The sequence below is a fragment of the Manis pentadactyla genome, chromosome 6 (assembly GCF_030020395.1).
Source record: "Manis pentadactyla isolate mManPen7 chromosome 6, mManPen7.hap1, whole genome shotgun sequence".
Taxonomy (NCBI): Eukaryota; Metazoa; Chordata; class Mammalia; order Pholidota; family Manidae; genus Manis; species Manis pentadactyla.
The window spans coordinates 119,399,274-119,425,296 of NC_080024.1; the positions used below are offsets into that span (position 1 = coordinate 119,399,274).

At 34.9% G+C, this 26,023-nt stretch overlaps 1 protein-coding gene across 6 annotated transcripts in view; it reads right to left on the minus strand.

The window, feature by feature from the left end:
* Positions 1 to 4,830: 4,830 nt before the first annotated feature.
* Positions 4,831 to 26,023, minus strand: part of ROCK1 (Rho associated coiled-coil containing protein kinase 1) — a 166,341-nt gene continuing 145,148 nt past the window's right edge. For 5 of the 6 annotated variants that reach the window (XM_036905806.2, XM_036905805.2, XM_036905808.2 and 2 more), the window contains 8 exons: positions 24,996 to 25,184; positions 23,867 to 24,026; positions 17,813 to 17,883; positions 17,525 to 17,613; positions 8,424 to 8,502; positions 8,008 to 8,269; positions 7,147 to 7,351; positions 4,831 to 6,306 (listed from right to left, as the gene is read on the minus strand). In XM_036905806.2, coding sequence (XP_036761701.1) covers positions 6,303 to 6,306; positions 7,147 to 7,351; positions 8,008 to 8,269; positions 8,424 to 8,502; positions 17,525 to 17,613; positions 17,813 to 17,883; positions 23,867 to 24,026; positions 24,996 to 25,184 — 1,059 coding nt within the window. In that variant the 3' untranslated portion in view covers positions 4,831 to 6,302. Of the gene's footprint in view, positions 6,307 to 7,146; positions 7,352 to 8,007; positions 8,270 to 8,423; positions 8,503 to 17,524; positions 17,614 to 17,812; positions 17,884 to 18,334; positions 18,384 to 23,866; positions 24,027 to 24,995; positions 25,185 to 26,023 lie in introns of those variants that run through there. The other variant, XR_008998312.1, reaches the window with a different exon arrangement.

A 26,023-nucleotide genomic window follows, 5' to 3' on the forward strand; every position in this document is an offset into this window, starting at 1 on the left:
TACAAAGGTAATGATATAAATTCTTCCATGACACTGAAAGTACAGAAATGTAGTATTTGTTTTCCTATGTTCAGTAATATCCATATACAGGCATACCTTGGAGATATTGTGGGTTTGGTTCCAGACTACTGCAATAAAGCAAATATCCCAATAAAGCAAGTGATATGATGACTTATAAGAAATATGTTTAAAAAAAAAGAAAAGAAATATATGTTTAGCCATTCAGATGGGCAAAAAATATTTACATTTGGTCTTCACCACAGTTCCTGAGAAACACTTTAGGGCCATAAAGGTGAAATGGGTGTCCTATCCTGTTATGGAGAGACTTTTGGACCCCACCCAAGGGCAGGGGCTGGTTGCCAGGGGGACAAACCAACATGATTAGAGAGTGGGATCTCTCAGCCCCCAACCCTCGGGAGGGGAGAGGGCAGAGGCTAGAGTTTGAATCAGCCAAGGGCCAATGACCAGTCAGTCATGTCCATGCTGAGAAGCCCTCACAAAAACCCAAGGGGAGAGCATTTTACTTTCTTTTGCATCCTGCTTCTCTGCTGGAGAGAGCTTCTGTGCTTGGGAAACTAGAAAGTTTCCACTTGCCACCAATCAGGCCGCAAGCTCCACAAGGATAGAAGCTTTGTTATTTGGGACCTTCATGTTATCTCTTCATCTGGCTGTTAACTTGCACCCTTCACTAAACTGGTAAATGTTAAGTGTTTCCCTGAGTTCTGTGAGCCACTCTAGCAATTAGTCGAACTTAAGGGGAAGGTTGTTGGAACCTACAATCTATAGCTGGTGGGTCAGAAGCAGAGGTAACCTAGGGCTTGAGACTGGCATCTGGAGTTGTGGGGGGGCAGAGGGAAGTCTTGTAGAGTGGAGCGGTTAACGGGGAATCTGGTGCTATCTCTGCGCAGACAGTGCCAGAATTAAGCTGAATTCTCAGACTCCCTGCTGGTGTTCGAGAATTACTTGATGTCGTTTGTGGGAACCCCACCCCCTCCAACACACACAGACTGACTGGAATTGTTCAGGAATCCAAACAGAGTGAGTCAAATGAATTCCTTGGTTTTCCAGTGCATATAAAAGTTATGTTTACACTCTACTATAGTCTATTAAGTATGCAATAACATTATGTCTAAAAAACAATGTACATCCCTTAATTAAAATATACTTTATTGCTGAAAAGTGCCAACCATCATCTGAGTTTTCAGCAAGTCATTATCGTTTTGCTGGTGGAAGGTCCTGGCCTGATTTTGGCGGCTGCTGGCTGATCAGGGTGGTGGTTGCTGAAGGCTGAGTGACTGTAGCAATTTAAGATAACAATGAAGTTGTAACCAAATGGAAAAGTTGGCATTTCTGCCTTCATATTGTACCTGTGTCTCCTTTACTGCTTAATCTTTGGGTAAAAAGCTTCTGCTCAGCCTTGCAGGCCCACACATAGGCTTCTTCCTCATCAAAAGGAATTTTGCTTACAGTCTGAGATTTTTTTTGCAAATAGTTCCTTACCCAAAGCTTTCCTCCTTCAAGAGACAGGGAAATACATATGAAAATAATGATTGTCCTGTCAAAGACCTTTTGTAAACATAGTGACCAGACCTCGGTCTCGAGAGTCAACTAACCTAAGAACAGGGAGTTTCTCAGCCCTCCTCGACCTTGCTGGTACCCAGATACCTGCAGCCTTCAGTCACTCCCTAACCTGCTCCCCCTTTCCCTAGCATAAAAGCTTGCAGTCTACCCTTAATGAAGATGGTTCTTTAGGACATTAGCCCACCATCCTTTTGGTCTGCTGGCTTTCCAAATAAACTCACTTTCCTTGCTCCAACAGCCATCTCTCACTTACTCGCATGTCCTGCCCTGAGTGGCACAAGCTTGGGTTCGATGATAAATTTTGCTACATCACTGGACTCATCCTTTCATGGATGATTTCTCTAGCATGTGATGCTGTTTGATAATACTCACCCACAGAAGTATATGATTATGAAGTTGTTCCAATTTTTCTATGACATTAAAAGCACTTTTTTGAAGTCTGGTTGGAATGTGTATAACAGTAAGTTATAAAAGACTTTAACATGGAGTTTGACAATGTTATTTTTACATTAATATATTCTGATTAGAAAACCTAAAGTAGTAAAGCTTACTTAAAACCAATTACAAGGGGCTTCTACATTAAGCTTTACATAAACAAAATGTTTAAATTTGGGAGACAACTGTTATTATAAAAAGTCCTAATGCTATTATTACTTGTAATGAAGTGAATACTTAAGATTATAAATACCATAAATAGCAATGCCAGTTGCACATTACACATGAAAAGTATAAAGCCATTTACATGATATAAAACCCACATACAACACATTATGTAACATATGGATATATTTACTAAGAGGCTAAAATATGAATGAGAAGAATACACACCCAATTAATGGCAGTTTCTGCTTTTGGGCAGGAAAGGAAGAGAATAGAAATAGGGAAGGAGGAACAAAGAGATTTTTTTAAAAAAATGATTTGAAGCAAATATAAAAGTTTGCTAATTCTGGGTGGTAGGTATAGAATAATTTTTCATTTCTTTTGTGGAAATAAAAACTATCAAGACTGAGTGAATGAGTAAATGAGCTTTTAGATAAGTGTTTAATGCAGTGTAATACACAGATAATTAGGATAACAATGTGGCATACAGACAACCTAGGAATTCTTGTTAAAGAAATAGCACTATGGAAGTCAGCTGTAGTTGACAGAGAATGGAATGTATAAACGATGTAAAAAAAAGCAAATATTAGTTTCCTAGAATTATGAAATAATGAAAATATGTATTTATCCAATTGAATGTCTTCAGATGAGCTTTAGCTAACAAAGTTCCTGTTAAATGACATCATCAAGGATAAACAATCTCTAGGAATTTTAAGGCTCATAATTCATATAACAACTTACTTTTATATATATTAATCTTGTATCCAGTGGCCTTTGAAAATTTAATTCTAACACTTTATGCTTTTAGATTTCTACATATGCAATTACAACATTTGCAAAGATGTCGGTTTTCTGTGCAGTGGTTAGCCATGTTCATAGACTGGAAGGCTAAATTGTAAAGATGTTAATTCTCTTCAAATCAATCTGCAGGTTGAATGCAGTCCCAATTAAAATTCCAGCAGGGTCTTTTTGTTTTTCTGATGTAATTAGTATCTGTTTTAAAAATTTATATGCGAATGCAAGGGACTAAGAATAGCCTAGTCAATCTGGAAGAACTACTACAAAGTTGGAAATTTACACTCTAAATAAAAAATAGTATTATATTTATATGCATTTTAAATATAAAGCTACAGTAATTAAAAGTGTGATATTGGGAAAGAGAAATAGGTTGGTCACCTGATTTGCGATGCACGGAAAGACAGACTTTTCAATAAATACTGTAGAACCAACTGGATACCCAGATGGAGAAAAAAACAAAACCGAGAAAACCTTGAGCCCTACTTCACACATACACAAAAATGAATTCCAGATGGATTGCAGAACTAAATGGATTGTAAAATCTCTTATAATGAGCACTGACAAATCTGCTCAACTTTTGCCCTAAGGGAGATACAAATTGTGAAAGTTAAAACAATAAAGCTTCAAGCTGACATAGGAGCATTATCTTCGTGGCTCTGGGGAATAGGCGGAGATTTCTTAAACAAAACAGAAATCTATGAAGAAAAATAACAATAAATTCAACTTCACTAACATTAATTTTCATTCACTAAATATCATAGAGTAAAAAAGCAAGTGTAGTAGACATACCATTCACAATTAACTGGTTTAAAAAAGACATCACCTTTAATATTCATCCTAAAAGCTACTAGTAATTGTGATTTCTGAGCAAAGAATTGTGGAACTGTTAGAAAATTAAAATAAAAACTGGAAGCTCAAATTAGCAATCCAATAAGAACCAACAAATTGATTTGTGTGACTATTAAACTTGGTTATTAAAATTACAGAACTTGGTTATTTAATACAAAATGTGGTTATTTCTCATGAAATGAAAACATGAGAACATACTGTTAAGTTTGATTGCCATGTTTAAATTCTCCTCTATTTTTTACTTTAAATGAAGAGTAAGGGCAGGTTATTTTACGCTGAAACTTCAAATACTGACAAGTGACCCACAATTCTTTTGAACCTTCCACAATTTCATGGATCCTGGTAGAAGTAAAGGAACCCTGGCTCAGAGCCAATCGCCGGCATACTAACGGAACAGCTGTCAGCATGGGCTTCCTGTGCCTACTGGCTCTGAGTCTCCCAAGGCCCCTGGGAGCAAGGCAGAGTGGCCCAGGTGGATGCTGAACTCACAGGGGGTTTGCATCACAGCTAAGGAACCCCAAATTTAGTATACCTGAAACTTTTATAAGCTCAAGCAAATCTGCCCAACTTTTCACTAGAGGGAGACATTTATTATAATGGACAGTAAACAAACTTGCCTTCCTCTCAAGGGAGACGCAGTATCTTCCAAGTTGTTCATTATACAGATCTCTTTGGAAAAGATAGTCCAGAACAAAGCCTTTCAGAGCCTCTGCTCACAAGATGTGAGAAATGCAAGAGACCCAGGGAGAAGTGTCTCCCAGCAGACATTAGACAACTTCTCATGTCAACTGTAGCCACTCTTAGTTCAGAGCCCAAACCAGGTTTTATCTTCTAAACATCGACTTTAATCTAATCATGGCACTTAACATTTATATACAGTCAAGGACTAATTTATTGCATGGTTTCTACTCATTTCACCCACGAGAAAACACCATAGCAGTCATTATTAAAGGTATCCATCCATAAATTACTTTTATTTCTCATTAAATGAGCACAGAGTCATTAGCATATTAATAACAGATGTTTATTATTACATATCCATCAGTGCGGTTTTCAATACCACTTGAAACATGCATATCATCCTAGAGACGAATCAGTTTTCCAGTGCTTCTTATTTGATACACATTACTGCAAAGCCATTATAAATTACTGAGGAGGTATTTGGTTAAAAAAATAAACAATAAATCATACTGCCCATATGAATCAACTCTCATTACTGGATGAGAGTTTAACAGTATTTATCTGGTAATTCCTGTGTTAACTGGAAAACAGCACAGATGTATTGCCATAATTTTCTTTTATACTGATGAAACCTTCTACACAGTTTGTAGAGTTTTATAAAGTCATTCATTATTTTAGCAGGTAGTTTAATGTAAAGATTGTACTCAGTTTATTAAAGTCCAACAAACCTCTAAATATTTAAAATTAAACAAATTATCAATGAAAAACCCACAGACACATACTTTTTTGAAAATGTTTTTTTGAAATTTCTGTATTTAGTCATGGCAGTAAAATAATTCTCTCAAATTAAGGCACTAAAAGGTCAATGCAACTCCCATCAAAAGTGTTCTAAGAATAATTTACATTTCAAACAGTGCATACATTTCTTATGTTTGTTAACTTAATGTCTTTATCACTTAAAACCATAAATACATTATACAATTACAGAAATGATGTACCCCACAAAATACTCTTAAAATTGCTTCTTTTGTACAGTTAGTTCCTAATGTCTCTAGTAGTAAAATAACAATATGGCTTGGCAAAAATGCATAGATTAAATGTATCTTTTTTTTTTGCCTTCTCCCATTCCCCAATCTACAAACTTGCTGAAACACATATAGTATTTTGTAAAGCATAATGTAAGATATTTATTCTCCATCAAGTCCACTATGGGCAATCAACAGTGAGTCTTTTAAATTCTACAGTGAGGGCACTGAAGTCAAGTGATGTCACTGCTTTCTTAAAAGTTTTGTATAGTCTTGCAAGAGCACAGAATCTGAAATCATTTAAAAGAATTTCAGTTGTCTCATTTTGAGATATTTTCTTTATTCCTTCCATGAGCTGATCTTGATAGTGATGTTTTCTCCACATGAAAGTGAAAGTCCCTTCCACCCACTCGTATGAGGAAAACTGTTCTATCATGATTGACAGGCATTTTCTCAGAAATTCAAAAAGGCAGCACCTTTTTAAAAACAAAATATATCTAGCTAAGCTTTCCCTCAATTGTACTTGCATTACATAGTAATAATTAATCTTATCTACCTGTAGGCAAACCCGCAATAAAAAAGAAAAACAAGAAACAAAAAACCCTCAGTGTGCTTTTGTGCCAAAGCAAGGACAGAGTAACAGCAATCTTAACCCTGAAGCCTGTGATACTTGTGTCAAAGGACAGCCTGTCTGCTCTGCATGGTGAAAGAAGTCTGGTTTATCAGGTAGCATCCCACTTGATTCCACAAGGTGCTGGGTTCACATGGTTAACTGTTGGCGGGAAAAAAATAGAAAACATTGTAATTTAAGAAATGTACTCAGTTTAAAAATACAGGAAACAAAAACTGGAGGAAAGTACATACACATAATGATAATTAACAATTATCATTTCCAATTAACATTTGGAAAAAGGGAAAAAAAATAGACTTAGTATTATCTCCTTTTTGCTTCTACTCCATTTCAAACCCGTCTTTTTTTTTTTTTAACAAAGCTATAACCCAATTTTAAATAATTTTAGAACCAGCTTTTAGCCTATACAGGAGAGGGCTGATAGAGGATTCTACAGAAATAAGTCAGGATTGAAGCGAGAATACACTGAAGTAGTATGATGGTTGAAGAATACAGAAGGTAGAACGTGTATGAGTCATTTCTAAGAAATAGATTTGGTTATTGATCACAGGGATTGAACAAACAGGATAAATTAAAGATGGTTTTAAGCCTGCTTTAAAGACTTGAGTGACATAAAGAGAGAGGCAAGCCAGTGTTAAGTCTCAGCTTCTAGATTCAAATGCCCCTCTTTATACAGTTAGGGACTAAACTCTAGGAAAGATGGTATTTGGTAGTGGAGAAAAAACACAGGCTTTAGAACTGGATGAAATGGGTTCTAATCCTGACTGTGCGACTAGTTGGCTGTGTGATCTTGTGCAAGTTGCTTAATTCCTCTGAGCCTCATTAATTCATGTTTAAAATAAGAACTTAATCAAGTCATATATAAATACTTAGCGACAAATGATGCCCTCTATGGGGAAAAGAACAATGAGATTTCACATTTTAACACAGATTACCCAATTACTTTCACATTGTTAATGAGGTTAATATTTCAATCCTTACTTAGTTTTTCCAGATGTATTTTTGGCCTTCCGGAAAGACTGATTTGCAGTGGATCTTGTTGAAAGTGTTCGAGGGGATGCACGAACAAAACCAGACGGTGGATTTTTAGGGATCTTCTTTACTAAATGTGTTACCCATTTTTTTTGTTCATCCTGAGAACATGCTAACAGCAGCATATCTCTTGCTGATGTTACATCATAACTTACTGTGTTAAGAAAAAAGAGCACAAAGTCACATAATATTTAAAATAGCCCCATCAAATGAATAATTTTATAACTTTTTGAAATTAAAAATTTTTTATTATGTTTAATTAAGCTTGGACAACATCCCTTTCTCCTTGATAAGGCTTAATCATTCTTAAAAAGAAATCTACATTAGTCACAAACTAGTAAGAAAAATAAAGCAAAATCAGGAATACAAAATAAAAAATGCAGAAGTGAAACAAATGTATTTGTAGAACACAAGTTTCTTATCTTAAAATAGTTTATAGCCTATATTCTTTCCCTCATCTACCTCTGCTAAGCCAGAAGACATTTTTTCTATGACACAGCATGCTGGTCCAGGCAGCAAAAACAGACAAAAAGAAAATATGCAGGAGGCTAAAAACTCAAGGGTGAATACAGTGGAACTCACTGATAGCCCTTCTCTCCAATTCAGAATAATGTCTTTAAAAACATTATGTTTGAAGCTAAATCTGTAGCAGTGAATTGACAGCTGCATGTTGCTCCACCGTGTCAAAATGTTACTTCTTATAATTTCTTTTCAACTTGGTATAGAAAATGCCATATTTGAAAAAATTATTTCATTAGGACTTAATTATCTACTTGGTTATAAATTGTGAAAGTAATTTTTATGTCTTACCTTTACATGGAGAAATTAAGTCTTCTTTTTTATCTAAGTGATCTCTGTGGCACTTAACATGACACCTTCGACACTCTAGGGCAGGGGGTGGCTTAAAAACATGCCAGAGAGGTTTGGCACAAGCCTCACAGTTGGCAGGAAAGTGGTAGAGTGTAGGAATGAACTCATGGCCTTTGTGATTTTGAAAACTGGTTTTTTCAGCTTGTTGCACTGGTTCCATCTCTACATCTTTTCTACATTCACCTTCATTTGCATATAGTATCTATACTCAGAAATGGTAAAAGAAGACAAAAAAAGTCTTAATCTGCACATTAAGTTTTAAATGTATAAAAGCATTGGTGTATTTACATTTCCTTGACAAAATGCATTAGTACTTAGGTAAAAGATCTTCTGAAATTATAATTTCAGATTTTTACCTGGAATATTTTAGGAATTTCTTCAGTTTCAGCTCTGTACACATCTCCTTGGGTTACAGGTCGAACATGAAACAATTTACTAAAATGAAAATAAATATGACATAGGCCATTATAATAAAAACTCATTTACAGCAAAAGACAACTGCTGGAAAAAAAATGCAATCAATCTCAAAGGTTACACACTATTTGATTCCATTTATGTAAGATCCTTGAAATGACAAAAGTATAGAGATGGAGAACAGATTAGTGGCTGCCAGGGATTAGAGAAGGGGAGAAAAAGAACCACCATCTACGGCTATAAAAGGGTAGCATGAGGGTGACGAACTGTGCTATATTTTGACTATGGCAGTGATCATACCAATCTATACATGTGATAGAGGCATACAGATTGGAAAGAAGTAGAACCATAATTACTTGAAAGATGACATGATTGTGTATGTAGAAAAACACTGTGAAATCCACCAAAAACCCTATAAAATTAGTAAGTGAAGAGCAAGATTAGAGGATTCATGGTCAATACGTAAAATAAATACTGCTGAAACAACCAGATAGCCACATGCGAGAAACAAAACAAAACAAGGCTGCACTGTTACATCTTACCAAACACAAAAATATATTTGAGATCAAACATAACTCAAATGTAAAACCCAGAACAATAAAGCTACTAGAAGAAAACATAGAACACCTTTATAACCTTTGGACAGGTAACAAAAGGTAATAATGTTAACCATTTGGTGGAACTACCTTGTAGATTTCCTAAGGGATTAAATATGGCGGCGTGAGAGGAGAGACAGAGGCTTCCTCCTAAAACCATATACAATTAGAAAATATAGTTGCTGCAACTAATCCTGAGAGAGCAACAGGAAAGAGGATTGTGCCAGACTGCACAAACCTGGAGAAAAGAGCAGACCTCACGGAACAGGGTAATGTACCAGAGCTGTGGTCCGGCGGGACCCAAGCCCTTCCCCAACCCCAGCTCACCAGTGGGAGTAAGAGAAATGGAACAGGGAGGGAATGGAAGGCCTGGGACTGCTAAATACCTAGCTCCGGAGATCTGCTCTGGGAGCACAAACCTACATTTCATGGTGCTTTCATGATATTTGTGTGATTATGGGGTTGGAAAGCTAATACAAGCAGAATTCCTGGAGAGACTGAGATTCCAGCCACTAGTGGAAAGCAGGGATCCATATCCGGCTGCTCTGGGACAAAAGTTTATACCTGTGTGCTCGGTCCACTGGTTCAGGCAGTGGAGGCAGGCATAGCAACCGGGAAGCAGGAAACAGCTCTTTCCTCCCCCCAGGCACCAATACCGTTCCCCTGCGACCCCCGACATTGCTTCAGGGGCTGAGCAGATCCAGAGTAGAGCTTCTGGACATAAGAGGGCGCCATATACAAATATAAAACGTCAAAGAAACCTGGTCCAGAGTAAAATTAGTAATACAACTCCCAAGAAAGATTTAAATGACATGGACCTCGTGACTCTTCCTGAAAGGGAGTTCAAAATAAAAATCATCAACATGCTAATGGAGGTACAGAAAGACATCCAAGAACTCAGGAATGAATTCAGGTTGGCGATCCAATCGTTGAAGAACACAATGGAGGGTAATAAAAGCAGGTTGGATACGGTGGAGGAGACAGTAAATGAAACAGAAACTAGAGAAGAGGAATACAAAGAAGCTGAGGCACAGAGAGAAAAAAAGGATCTCTAAGAATGAAAGAATATTGAGAGAACTGTGTGACTAATCCAAACGGAAAAATATTCGCATTATAGGGATACCAGAAGAAGAGAAAGGGATAGAAAGTGTCTTTGAGGAGGTAGTTGCTGAAAACTTCCCTAATCTGGGGAAGGAGATAGTCTCTCAGGCCATGGAGGTGCACAGATCTCCCAATACAAGGGACCCAAGGAAGACAATACCAAGACATATAATAATAAAATTGGCAAAGATCAAGGATAAGGACAGCCTATTAAAAGCAGCCAGAGAGAGAAATAAAATCACATACAAAGCAAAGCCCATCAGGCTAACATCAGACTTCTCAGCAGAAACCTTATAGGCCAGAAGGGAGTGGCATGATGTATTTAATGCAATGAAGCAGAAGGGCCGGGAACCAAGATTACTTTATGTGGCAAGATTATCATTTAAATTTGAAGGAGGCATTAAACAATTTCCAGATAAGCAAAAGGTGAGAGAATTTACTTCCCACGAACCATCTCTAAAGCCTATTTTGGAGGGACTGCTATAGATGGAAGTTTTCCTAAGGTTTAATAGCTGTCACCAGAGGAAATAAAACCACAGTAAAGGAAGTAGAACAGCTAATTACTAAGCAAATGCAAAATTAAAATAACTATCCCTGAAGTAAATCAAGGGATAGACAAAGGATACAGAATATGATACCTAATATATAAAGAATGGAGGAGGAAGAAAAAGGAAGAGAAAAAAAAAAAGAAACTTTAGATTGTGTTTGTAACAGCATATAAAGTGAGTTAAGTTAGACTCTTAGATAGTAAGAAAATTAACCTTGAACCTTTGGTAACCAGGAATCTAAAGTGTGCAACGGCAATAAGTACATATCTTTCAATAATCACCCTAAATGTAAATGGACTGCATGCACCAATCAAAAGACACAGAGTAACAGATTGGATAAAAAAGCAAGACCCATCTATATGCTGCTCAGAAGAGACCTCAAACCCAAAGACATGCACAGACTAAAAGTCAAGGGATGGAAAAAGATATTTCATGCAAAAAACAGGGAGGAAAAAGCAGGTGTTGCAGTACTAGTATCAGACAAAATAGACTTCAAAACAAAGAAAGTAACAAGAGATAAAGCAGGACATTACATAATGATAAAGGGGTCAGTCCAGCAAGAGGATATAACCATTATAAATAAATATGCACGCAAAACAGGAGCACCAAAATATGTGAAACAAATACTCACAGAATTAAAGGAGGAAATAGAATGCAATGCATTCATTTTAGGAGACTTCAACACACCACTCACTCCAAAGGATAGAAACACCAGACAGAAAATGAGTAAGGACAAAAAGGCACTGAACACCACACTAGAACAGATGGACTTAATAGACATCTATACAACTCTGCATCCAAAAGCAACAGGATACACATTCTTCTCAAGTGCACATGGAACATTCTACAGAATAGACCACATACTAGGCCACAAAAAGAGCCTCAGTAAATTCCAAACGATTGAAATTCTACCAACCAACTTTTCAGACCACAAAGGTATAAAACTAGAAATAAACTGTACAAAGAAATCAAAAAGGCTCACAAACACATGGAGGCTTAACAACATGCTCCTAAATAATCAATGGATCAATGACCAAATTAAAATAGAGCTCAAGCAATATATGGAAACAAATGACAACAACAACACAAAGCCCCAACTTCCGTGGGATGCAGCGAAAGCAGTCTTAAGAGGAAAGTATATAGCAATCCAGGCATATTTAAAGAAGGAGGAACAATCCCAAATGAATAATCTGATGTCACATTTATCAAAATTGGAAAAAGAAGAACAAATGAGGCCTAAGGTCAGCAGAAGGAGGGACATAATAAAGATCAGAGAAGAAATAAATAAAATTGAGAAGAATAAAACAATAGAAAAAAATCAATGAAACCAAGAGCTGGTTCTTTGAGAAAATAAACAAAATAGATAAGCCTCTAGCCAGACTTATTAAGAGAAAAAGAGAATCAACACACATCAACAGAATCAGAAATGAGAAAGGAAAAATTACGACGGACCCCACAGAAATACAAAGAATTATTAGAGAATACTATGAAAACCTGTATGCTAAGAAGCTGGAAAACCTAGGAGAAATGGACAACTTCCTAGAAAAATACAACCTTCCAAGACTGACCCAGAAAGAAACAGAAAATCTAAACAGACCAATTACCAGCAATAAAATTGAAGCAGTAATCAAAAAATTACACAAGAACAAAACCCCTGAGCCAGATGGATTCACCTCGGAATTTTATCAGACATACAGAGAAGACATAATACCCATTCTCCTTAAAGTTTTCCAAAAAATAGAAGAGGAGGGAATACTCAAAAACTCATTCTATGAAGCCAACATCACCCTAATACCAAAACCAGGCAAAGACCCCACCAAAAAAGAAAATTACAGACCAATATCCCTGATGAACATAGATGCAAAAATACTCAACAAAATATTAGCAAACTGAATTCAAAAATACATCAAAAGGATCATACACCATGACCAAGTGGGACTCATTCCAGGGATGCAAGGATGGTAGAACATTCGAAAAATCCATCAACGTCATCCAGCACATAAACAGAAAGAAGGTCAAAAACCACATGATCATCTCCATAGATGCTGAAAAAGTATTCGACAAAATTCAACATCCTTCATGATAAAAACTCTCAACAAAATGGGAATAGAGGGCAAGTATCTCAACATAATAAAGGCTATATATGATAAACCCACAGCCAACGTCATACTAAACAGCGAGAAGCTGACAGCTTTTTCTTTAAGATCGGGAACAAGACAGGGATGCCCACTCTCCCCACTGTTATTTAACATAGTACTGGAGGTCCTAGCCATGGCAATTAGACAAAATGAAGAAATACAAGGAATCCAGATTGGTAAAGAAGAAGTTAAACTGTCACTATTTGCAGATGACATGATATTGTACATAAAAAACCCTAACAACTCCACTCCAAAACTACTAGAAGTAATATTGGAATTCAGCAAAGTTGCAGGATACAAAATTAATACACAGAAATCTGTGGCTTTCCTATACACTAACAATGAACTAATAGAAAGAGAAATCAGGAAAACAATTCCATTCACAACTGCATCAAAAAGAATAAAATACCTAGGAATAAACCTAACCAAGGAAGTGAAAGACCTATACCCTGAAACTATAAGACACTCTTAAGAGAAATTAAAGAGGTCACTAACAAATGGAAACTCATCCCATGCTCCTGGCTAGGAAGAATTAATATAGTCAAAATGGGCATCCTGCCCAAAGCAATATACAGATTCGATGCAATCCCTATCAAATTACCAACAGCATTCTTCAACAAACTGGAACAAATAGTTGAAAAATTCATATGGGAACAACAAAGACCCTGAATAGCCAAAGCAATCCTGAGAAGGAAGAATAAAGTTGTGGAGGGGGGGGGATCTTGCTCCCCAACATCAAGGTCTACTACAAAGCCACAGTAATCAAGACAATTTGGTACTGGCACTAGAACAGAGCCACAGACCAGTGGAACAGAATAGAGATTCCAGACATTAACCCAAACATGTATGGTCAATTAATATATGATAAAGGAGCCATGGACATACAATGGGGAAATGACAGTCTCTTCAACAGATGGTGCTGGCAAAACTGGACAGCTATATGTAAGAGAATGAAACTCGACCACAGTCTAACCCCATACACAAAAGTAAATTTGAAATGGATCAAAGACCTGAATGTAAGTCATGAAACCATAAAACTCTTAGAAAAAAACAGGAAAAAAATCTCTTGGACATAACCATGAGCGACTTCTTTATGAACATATCTCCCTGGGCAAGGGAAACAAAAGCAAAAATGAACAAGTGGGACTATATCAAGCTGAAAAACTTCTGTACAGCAAAGGATACCATCAATAGAACAAAAAGGTATCCTACAGTATGGGAGAATATATTCATAAATGACAGATTTGATAAAGGCTTGACATCCAGAATATATAAAGAGCTCACGTACCTCAATAAACAAAAAGCAGACAATCCAATTAAAAAATGGGCAGAGTAGCTGAACAGACAGTTCTCTAAAGAAGAAATTCAGACGGCCAACAGACACATGAAAAGATGCTCCACATCGCTAGTCATCAGAGAAATGCAAATTAAAACCGCAACGAGATATCACTTCACACCAGTAAGGATCACCACCATCCAAAAGACAAACAACAACAAATGTTGGCAAGGTTGTGGAGAAAGGGGAACCCTCCTACACTGCTGGTGGGAATGTAAATTATTTCAACCATTGTGGAAAGCAATATGGAGGTTCCTCAAAGAGATCAAAATAGAAATACCATTTGACTCAGGAATTCCACTTCTAGGTATTTACCCTAAGAATACAGCAGCCCAGTTTGAAAAAGACAGATGCACCCCTGTGTTTATCGCAGCACTATTTACTATAGCCAAGGAATGGAAGCAACCTAAGTGTCCATCAGTAGATGAATGGATAAAGAAGATGTGGTACATATACACAATGGAATATTATTCAGCCATAAGAAGAAAACAAATCCTACCATTTGCAACAACATGGATGGAGCTAGAGGGTATTATGCTCAGTGAAATAAGCCAGGCAGAGAAAGACAAGTACCAAATGGTTTCACTCATATGTGGAATATAAGAACAAAGTAAAACTGAAGGAACAAAACAGCAGCAAAATCGCAGAACCCAAGAAGGGACTAACAGTTACCAAAGGGAAAGGGACTGGGAAGGACGGGTGGGAAGGGAGCGATAAGGACAGGGAAAAAGAAAGGGGGCATTACAATTAGCATGTATAATGTGTGTGGGGGCACAGGGAGGGCTGTGCCACACAGAGAAGAGAAGTAGTGATTTTACAGCATCTTGCTACGTTGATGGACAGTGACTGTAATGCGGTTTGTCAGGGAGACTTGGTGATGAGGGGAGTCTAGTAAACATAATGTTCTTCATGTAATTGTAGATTAATGATACCAAAAAAAGTAATAATTAAAAAAATAAATACATAAAAAATAAAATTAAAACACAGATTTACTCAATGACCCAGGATTTTACTACTAGGTATTTATACATGAGAAATAAAAGCTTAAGTCCACAAAAAGAATATTCATAGCAGTCTTATTTTAAATAGCCCCAAATTAGAGGCAACCCACATGTCCATCAACAGAAGAATAGATAAATAAAGTAAGATAAATGGAATATTACTCAGCAATAGAAAGAATAGACAACTGATACATAGAGCAAAACACTATGCTGAGTGAAAGAAGGCTGGCACAAAAGAATACATACCACATAATTCCACTTACATGAAGTTCTAGCATAGGCAAACTAATCTCAGTGATAGAATTCAGATGGCCTTTTGTTTGTTTTGTAAGAAGGGTGAGCTTTCTATGGTGATAGAAATATTCTTTATTTTGAATTGGGTGGTGACTACATGGGTGATGACAACTGTCAGAAGTCAACAGAACACTTCAGATGAATGTATATTACTGTATGAAAATTACACATCAATAAAAAGTTAACAACAAACTCATTATTCTAAAAACTATTTAACTTAGTTGAAAAGATAATGTCTTCATATTAGTGTTCATGTATTATTCCACTTAAGCTGATCTTTAAGTTCTTACAACTAATGCTTTTCTAAAGACTTGGGAAATAAAACTTTAATTCTCTCTTGTTCTTGTCAATTTTGTTTATGTCCTAACTATAACTGGTTCCACAAATGTTTAATTCCAAAGGAAAGGCAGTACTTCATTTTAAGTTCATATTTTTCTTGAATAGCACCTCCTGTATTTCACTTTGAATTTATGTATTTTTGCCTATGTTTTACCTTTGCTACTACGAGTCTGTAAACACTTTAAATACGGAAAAGTCTTACTCATCTTTATATCATCTACAGCACCTATGATAATATAGACAGTAGCGCTTAAGAAATGGTTTCAGAATGAATACAAGGGAAAAAAAAACCCTAAGCTTATTACGGGCCTCTTCGACTTACTATTAAAAAAGACGGACATATTTATGTTTCCTTCTTAACAATGACCATGTGATGATATACTTTTTGAGATCCTCTCAGAATTTAAAACCAATGAATACTTGAAATAAAAAATTTGTTTTTAGTATCATAATTCTTCCAAGTGGTAAAGATATCTCAAGACAAATGCTGGGCATAGAAGCCACAGGGCATAAATATGCAAAGAAGTAAAAAGCTAACCTTTTCAAACAATAAGGCTTCTCTCTCACTTACCAACTTTACATTTCCCTGTATGGCCCCGGAAGATGACTGGTTAGCCAGAGACGGGTAAGATTCCTCAAGGGAGGAACAACCTAAGACAGGCACAGTCACAGGGGGGCCATCAGGTGAGAAATTGGGGATCAACAGAGGTGAGGCTTAGAACCTCACCCCCCCTGTTCTGAGAGAAATCTTCTGCATACGTGGATGTTTTATTGCCCTTGTCTAGCTTGGATTAACACATAGTCTACAGGCACACACCTGATCATCTACATTTGCTCTCTTACAACACTAAACTATATTTCCTACCTTTATCTTGTATCTACCTACCACTTCAGCATTTTATTAAAAATAATAATAATAAAGAGAGAAATGTGGTATCCACATATAAATCAAGTATAAAAATCAAATGAGTATTCATATTTGAACTGTTTATAGTTCATAATGCATGAGCAAAACCGAAAGTTTCTGTGATGACTGCCCTTGTACTGTTCACTATGTAACTTATTCATTATGTAAGAATTTGTTCTCCATGTAAGAACTTGTTCGTTATGCTTCAGAAGACTGGAGACTGACAAAAATTAGGCTTGGGGTGGATTAACGATTGTGCATTGAGCATTGACTCCCCTATACAGAATTTTATTGTTGTTAACAACCATTTGATCAATAAATATGAGAGATGCCCTCACAAAAAAAAAAAAAAAAGTACACACTTCCAATTGTAAAATAAATAAGTAACCGGGATGTAATGTATAGCATAAGGAATATAGTCAAAATATTGTTAACAACTTGGTATGGTGATAGCTGGTACCTAGAATTATCATGTATATAAATGTTGAATCACTGTGTTGTACACCTGAAACTAATGTAATACTGTGTGTCAACTACCCTTCAATAAAAAATAATTATCTACAAAAAAAAAAAATTTGTTTTTAGAATACATGAATCAGGTATACAAAATTTTCCCTCTCACATTCTGCTGTAGTAAGACTTAATGTAAAGTTATTATTTAAATGTTAAGAAGAAAAGTAGGTAACATTATTTAAATAGCAAAATATAAATTGTTAAGTCTAAAAATAATAGATTTCACAAGTTAACATTCAACTGATTTGAAATTCAATCAAGGCAACTTACTCTATATCCAATACCATAGATGGATTGGATTGCTCCTTATCTTGTTCATCATTGTAGAACAAAATTTTTTTGCTGCTTACTACAACGTACTGAAATAAGAAAAAAAGGAAGAGATATAAGAGGAACATTACCTTGGTTTAAAGTGATCAGCATGATACTTGCCATTTATGTCTAAATAATGCTGTATTAATCTAAAATCAATGCTAATAGAGCAGTTAATACAACTGTATGCTTTAAAAGTAAAAATATAAAAATATCAACTAGGAAAATTGAGGCATCATATGTTACCTGTTTCTTCCAGCCATATCGTTTGATATTTCCTCTATTTGGTATTGAAAGCCAACCCTCAATTCTTGACTCTAGGAGAAAAGGAGTATATAGTATTCAGTCTTAAAATTGTAACAAATGGAAAAGTTGCTATAAGTTGTCTGACAGCATGCAGCAACAGGCATTTGAACACAACTAAATGAATAAGTGCTATAATTTGCTCTTCCATGCTTCAATCACACAATACAATTTTAATGGCCATACAACTATTGCAGAAAAAAATTCCAAGCCACTTTCCCCATAAAATTAACATTTAGTACTCAATTACAAAAGTATGAAGTAACAACAATACCCTTATGAGCCAGGCAAGACTGTAATGGATTGCAGCTTAAATGGGATATGATAAAGAAGGCTTAAATTTCATTTAACACTCATATAAAAATACTCAGCAAAAAAAAAAAAAATGCAGCAAGTGGAACAAATCAGAGCAATGATTTACACAAGAAGAAGCAAGCAAAAGTACAGAAGTATCCTATTACTCACAGAAGATAAGAATAGAAGATAAATAAATAAGGAATGCAGGCAGAATCAACTAGATATAAAGAATAAGAGACAAGTATTTTATTTGTTTTCTCAGCACGATATTCTGATAACCTTTTTGGTAAAATACCCATAATAATTTCAATAAAATTGTCCAATTTTGATTGGGGGTTGTGGTTAAGCCCCATTACAATTCTTATCAAGCCAAGGAGGTGTAAATAAAGCCTTCTAAGTTTGTGATACCAAAATTTAATGAACAGTAAAAGAACACAGAATCTAGCTGGTTAACTAATATTTTAACCAGTTTGTATACACCAGAAATTCCATGACTAATTTGAACAGAGCATTTTATAATAATTATTACTGCTTAAATATAATTTATGTTTATTAGAAATATCTGAGGGAAAAGATGTTTCCATTAGAATTTTTAATTTTGTATCAAGTTAAGGCAAGAACATTTAATTCAGTGTTTTCTATTTTCTATTTGAAACACAAAATAATAGAAAACTAGCCAACTTTAAAGTACAATGCTATAATCTGACAGATTTACACTATGACTCAAACCATGACTCTAATAGGAAATATAGTGCCCTTGTTTTTTTCCATATGGCTTAAAATAGTAAAACAGCTCAGTTTTAACGTTAACAATAGGTAACATTTACTGAACACTTACTGTCTGCCAAGTGCTTTACAAGTAATATCTCATACATAATCTGTGTATAATCCCATGAATCTAGGACATTAGATTCCTATGAATATAGGATAGGATAGGTTCTACTATTATCTTCCATTTACAAATGAAGAGACTAAAGTTTAGCAAGATGAACTGACTTGCCTAAGGGCACTCATCAGTGACTGTCAAAGCTCTAGGCTTCACCCAGACTGTCTAATTTCAGAGTTTATGTTCCTAGAGCACACTGCTATTCTGTCCCTTAACAAGTTTTGCAGTTAATTGGATGGGGAGTAATGCTCTTGTTCCAACTTCTTCGATGCACCTAATGTCCTCTGTTTTTGTTATTTCTTGTCATCTAAATAGTAGTTGTAAAAGTGGAGGAAATGAGAAACTTCAGTTCAAAACTATCATCCTTTTCTTCCAACACTTTTCTTGCTGTCATTTAGCTCATCAATAATTATTTTGTTTCCTTAGGTAGTTCCTTGTTAAGTTTTGTGAGAGTGGGGACATATCTGAACACTTTAAAATACACTCCAAGACATCTGACACATAAGAGTAGGTACTTAATAAGCTGATTATTTTGCAGTTCTGCTTTTTTCTAAATTGTCCAGTCAGTCAACCTCTGCAAATAATAGTTGCAAATTTAAAAACAAAGGGCAGTTTTTTATTACATAGCATGCAGAAGGCTGCTAACTATTCACAAATATTCTCTCTTACAGAAGCAAAAAGCTATTGCTAGGAAAATTCCCCTTCAGTGTGCCAAAAACTGCAGCTCTTACTCCTAAGTCAATGTAATACCAATAATTCCTTACTAAAAATAAAAGATGTGAAAGCCACTGAATTCTTGACATTTACATAAAATTGTATACCAAAATACAACTCCCTCTTCCCCTACCAGTTATTTCTCTATGAGAATAAATGCCAAAAATTTTATTTACTTTCTGGCTCTAGGTTTGTATTAACAACAGTGCTTTCTTTAATGTATTTTCAATGAATTGTTGTATGTTATGACTTTATCATTTAGTGTTCATATAGAAATTTTAAATATCAAAGAAGCCCAATTATATATTTGCTCCAATTTAAATTAAATCATGAAATCTGGAATTCCAAAAAAGGTGTTGATGGTATGTGAAGGTTTTTGCCAATTTAAAAGAATAATGTTATGGGGGAGAATTTTAGTTTTTCCTTTCAGTGAATTCCCTTTAGAGAAGCAGGTGAACTAAGCTCAGCAGTAAATAAAAAATATGTACTAGTTTCTCCTGTTTCCTTTACTTGCTCCAGTATTAGATGCAAGTTAATATAGCAGTTTTTGTACATATAAAGACCTTTAAAACCATGACAACTTGCGAACTAAGTGGTAATCTGAAAGAACCTTTTACATCACAAACACAGAAATCACTTCTCCAGACAACTAAAAGAAAACACTGAGAACTTCTAAAACCAGATTATCACTAATAAAATGCTATAGAAGTAGAAAAACAACTTGGCTCCAGGTTTTACGTATTTGTAGAGCAATTTTAACCTACAAAAACATTTAGATATGTATTATTGTAGTATCAGCAACTGACTCCTTTATGCAAATAAGAGACAAAGAAGCTACCTAAACATATGTAAATCAATATCCAATACAGCTAATTCAAACATCAAGGTTTAACCTCTGAAGACTACCAAAATTTACTTGGATAAACTACATATCGCTTAAGAACAGAGCTTAAGAACCATTCCAAAATATTTTAATTATATTCAGAAATGATATAAAAAAGAAAATGAAATAATTCAATACTCAAGAATTCAGATATATTGATTATCTCCAAATCACTGATTAGATTTGGGCAAAGTTAAAAAAAAAAGCCCTCATATACTCAAATACTTGGAAACTCACCAAGAAATCTATATTTATAGGTTTAAATTACCATAGTCTGATATCAAGCAGGATGGAAAGAAAATGATGCAGAGAGTCTGTGAGTGATAATAAATATTACGGGACCGTTGATACTGAGTGTTCTTCCCAGTGCTTCATCTACTTTTATATTCTTTTCAGATTCTTAGGTCAACAGTTCCAAAAGAAGGAAAAAGGAAGAACAAGGAGAGGCAGTTACCATATTAGTCTTTTTTCTTCTAGACAGTAGGCAAACCTTAACCCAAGGGCAACCTTCATATTTACAGTGTTCTGGGCCACAACCTGCCACAGAACCAAAAGAACTGAGGACATAAAAAGAAAAAGATATAAAAAGAGTTTAAAAGTAATTTTAAGAACTTCAAAGGGTTACAGTCAGGGAATTTTTTCTAAGCTTTTTAGAACTGGGAAACTTAGAGGAGAGATTTAATCTAACTAAGGACAGGATGCTCAAGAGAAGATTACAGAGGCTGAGCTCTACATATACAAGATAATTAAATGAGAGTTTTCATATTGGATGATGAAATCTAAGAGTAACAGTGAAAGCCATATTACCCGTTCATACACCCAACTACTCAAAAAATCCATTTCACTGATATAAAAATATGATACATATTTCAAAAGGCCTTTAACTGTCCAATAAAATTACTCTATTCAAAGTCCTTCCTTTTTTATTCTGTAGTTTATATTCATTTACTATTTTTCTAAACCTTGCAAAATCACTCATTAGTCATTACCTTCAAAAAATCTTTCAGATAGTTGTATGATACGTAATTCTCTCCAATATATAGTAATGAATATTAAAGTTCTTTGACAATTTTTCCTAGATATGACTACAAAACCTTAACTTTATTTGCCAAGCCCATTTTTAAGCATCTAGAAAATGGTAGATTTAGTAAAGATTTTCAACTTACTAGCAAAACATCTGACACAGAGGTAAAATAACACTGATAAAAGATTATACATTAATTTCTACCACCAATATGAAGTCAAGGGTTCAGACCTTTGTATGTTAAATTTCAAGACAGAGAACACAGTGATAGAGAGATACCTAAAAAGTCTCTTATAGCTATGGAGAATGGCCACCAGTACTTTTTCTTTTCTCACTTGGTTTAGACTTAGAAAACCTTAAAAACAAAATCTCTGAAAATACATAGCTGTTCTAATATACTCATAATGGAGCCAGTAGAAACACTTAAAAATCTCTACTGACTGACTCCTAAGAGGATTAAGTTAGGATTCTGAAATCTAAATGGATTCCTAACCAAACTCTGCCAAACAAATCATCTGATGATTCTTTGAGTTTAGCCTTCCTGAATAAGCCAGAAGATAAAACTCATCACCTTTCTCCTCTTTAGAAGTCCCCCAAACTTATGTTTCAATTCAAATCTTCTAAATAGTATTCACCAATAATGGATCAGTCTCTGAAATGTTTAACCTAATACAAAGAAAACAAAGGCACAAATAGTAAGATATTATATGGTTAAAGGGAAATGGGTGGAATAAGACAAAAAAACGAGGTCAGGGTATTTAGCCTACTAAACAGAGTAAGAATTCCTTTATTAACTCACTCTAAAAATATCTTGGAGTTAATGAGAAGGCAATCAAAGCTACAATTTCAGCTCAACAACTGAAAGAATGTAACCAAACACTCTTAAAATCACACTCTTACTGATAAGTCTAACTTTAGAAAGATTTTCAAAAAGCTCTTCCAAACTGAAGCTATAGATTGTTGTTAATAAATCCAAAGTGATCCTTTGATAAGGACATGCACCTACAAGATTCTCAAGAGGCAGGAGGATTCAGAGAGCCAAAAGTAGTAAAACAGAGGGAAAGCCTTGACCATTGGAAAAAGAAGTATTCATTTCATGCTCTTACCAGGCATCTGATTTGGGCTAGTGGAGCCACAAAGAATGAGGACAGGGGCTACATGATATACAAATAAGAATTCAATTCACTTTTCATTTCCTGACCAAATTCTGTAAAATTTTCTGAATAGTCTACCAATATTCTTATATGAAATTCTTAAAAAAACAAGTAACATCTGTTAAAAAGAACCCCTACAATATCAAATGTGCTGCTTCATCAATATTTTTCTATTCATGTATTATTCAGGAAATATACTAAAAAAATTTCCAGCTTATGGCCATGTAAATAAAACTTCCAAACTATGAACTAAGAATATGTAGTATGTAAAGTGTGTTTGTGTGTGCATACCTTTAAAATATGTAATGCATGTTTTAATATTTACAAACTATTCAATTCTAAATTGAATCTGTAATCTGTATATTGTTCATCTTTGTTAAAGAGACATAAATGTACTACAGCTTTACTACAATAAAACAAAGAATGAGGCTATTTTTAAAAAATTGATTCTCCACTGGAAAAAAACAAACAAAACAGATAAAAGTCTGAAATCCTAGCTACTCACTTTTGCCATTACTTGATTCCCAGCCTCACTCCATCTCCCAATTCCTTTTTTCTATATCTCCAAATCTGAAACTTAAAGTCTGATTAAAGCTTATCACTATTACACTAGGTAGGCTTCTATATATAAGCTGCTGTGGTTCTGACTGATGTACAATTCTTAGTTTAAACACAAAAATACATAAAACATTAAAGAGCTGCTCTCATAAAATGTGCAGTTTTCACCAAACGTGAGAGGTATAGCGGCAGCTTTAACTTTCACCATGGAGTTGGGCTCTTCAGTATAGATTCATAAACTTCTCCAGATTTCTATTCAGGTAGAGCCTCTCAGATCTATTTTAATAGCCTAGAATTGCTTATGACTGCTTTTATTCTTCAAAATGCATTAAGGATACAAACATCATCAGACTTTGGCCATCAGCAACATAAATTCCTTAAGGATCCATGGACAAAATGGCAAAGAGATAGAAAACCAAGTGAAAGAAACGTGACTTCCATGACATTTAAGCAAACCTGAATGAAGTACAGAAATGCTTACCTGGAAGATTTCCATCAGTTTCATCTGTACTAGGAAAACTAGCAACACTTGTAGAATCCGAAAGATCCAAAAGTTTAGCACGCAATTGTTCGATATCACTCTCTTTGCTAGCCAACTGCATCTGAAGCTCATTCTTATGTGTACATTCTTCTACCAATTGCTATTTTTGAAAAATGCCAAGATAATAAAGAATGAAGATCAAATGTCAATATTAAGAAATAAAGAATTATTTGAACTATAAATGATAATCAGCCTAAAAATCACTAATAGTAAAAGTTGGCTGGAAACTTCATAAATGTTTATTACCATGGATTTTGATAGAATTGTAAAAATGCAAGTTTTGTTCATCAATAATACATTGCTTGGGTAAGCTCCTTTTCTCCTTGCTTTTAAACAGTTTTTTGTTCTTATATTTTTAAATTTCGTATTATTAAAATTTTGTATTTTTTAAATAACAAAGCATCAAAACCAAAACTAAAACACAAATACCTGTTAAAACATTAGATGCTTTTTTGGCTTCAAATGAAAAGGTATAAAAAGCTTTTCAGGATGTTAAAGCCAAAAATGATGGAGTCAATGCTTGGACCTAAGTCTACGCAGGACCAGAGACCAGGTTCTCAATTTTGTGCTATTAACAAACCAGGAAATATTAAAAAAATATGTTTGGTATTTTGATTTGAGAGAAGTGAGTCCTGAACTAGTGAAAACAAAAAAGCTATAATACTTCAAATCCTCTACCCCGACTATTGTTATATATAAAATGTAATATATATTATACATGTAAAGATATATATTTTTTATATATTAATATTATACCAGTCATATCTCAATTTCAGTCTGAAACTAAAGAGGCAAAATCTTTGGTTGCTTTTCTCAAAATAGCATCTTGAATCAAACAGATACTAATAGGTAAAAATTAATCAAGTTATAATGTTAATAGGCAACAGAGTATCTTCCCAGTTTTTCAAGAAATATGGTTCATATTAGACTAATAATGATTAAATTGTACAGAATATAAATATGATTTTTACACTAAAAAAGTCTAAACAAGATTAATAGAGAATAGATATAAATTGTAATAACAAATTAAGAAAATAATCCTTCAAGTGCACACACACACAAACCTTACCGCTTGCATGTCATTCAGTTCCTTCTGATGTTTCACTACCATCTGGTTGAATTTCTCTCTTTCTTGGTTGAGTTCCAGTTGTAGCTTTCGATTTTCCTTTTCTTTCTTTCTCAAATCCTGTGTATTAGCTTTCTTTCTATCAATTTTAAAGTCTTTCCGATTCATTATTTCTGCCAACTTGTTAACAGCCTATTCAAATATTAAAATACCACGAATAAGGATCTGTATTGTAGCTATCCAACTTAAATCACTAAAAATATATTTTTTTCTCCAAAATCAGGAAGCAGGACTTCTTGTGTGTGTGAAATTTAGAGGAGCACCTAATGAAGGTTAGGACATAATAACTGGCAGCACAGTAACTATTATTGACTTAACTCACTGCTTAAATATAAGAGCCAGAGAGGCTTGCAAAAATCCACTTATTGTTCAACAATTATTCAGTACTTATGACACTGTAGGTAGGCACTCTAACAGTCATTAGATATAGAGACAGAAAATACAGATATGCCTCAAAGGTATCCTGGTCTGGTGGAGGAGCCACACATTACAGTACAGAGTGCTAAGCAAGAAGAGGCAAGCAACGGGATATGGGAGCAGCAGCTAACAGCTTCGGTGAAGTCAGGGATGGCTTCCTGGACTACCTGCCTATGTGTCCGTACGCATTTCTTATAAAGACAAATAGGAGTTGGATAAGCAAGGAAGAAATGGTATTAAGGAGGGGAGCCAAGGTGCCATTACAATCAGAGGGAACAGTATACAGGCAAAAAGGCCCAAGATAGTATTTTTCCTTTGGACAAATAACAAAGCAGGGGACAGGACACCTGATGAGGCCATATGGAGGCCCTCTGAATGTGAAAGGGCATGTAAATGTAGTTGAGGCTAACCCCTTCCTTTTGCCAGAAGGAAAAATACATATTCAAAATGAGACAGAACTGAACTGTTAAAAGCATGTGAAATTAGTTACATAAACTGTAAAACGTAAGTCATAATGTGTTTGCTTGGTAGTAAAATTTTTTAAAAAACCCACA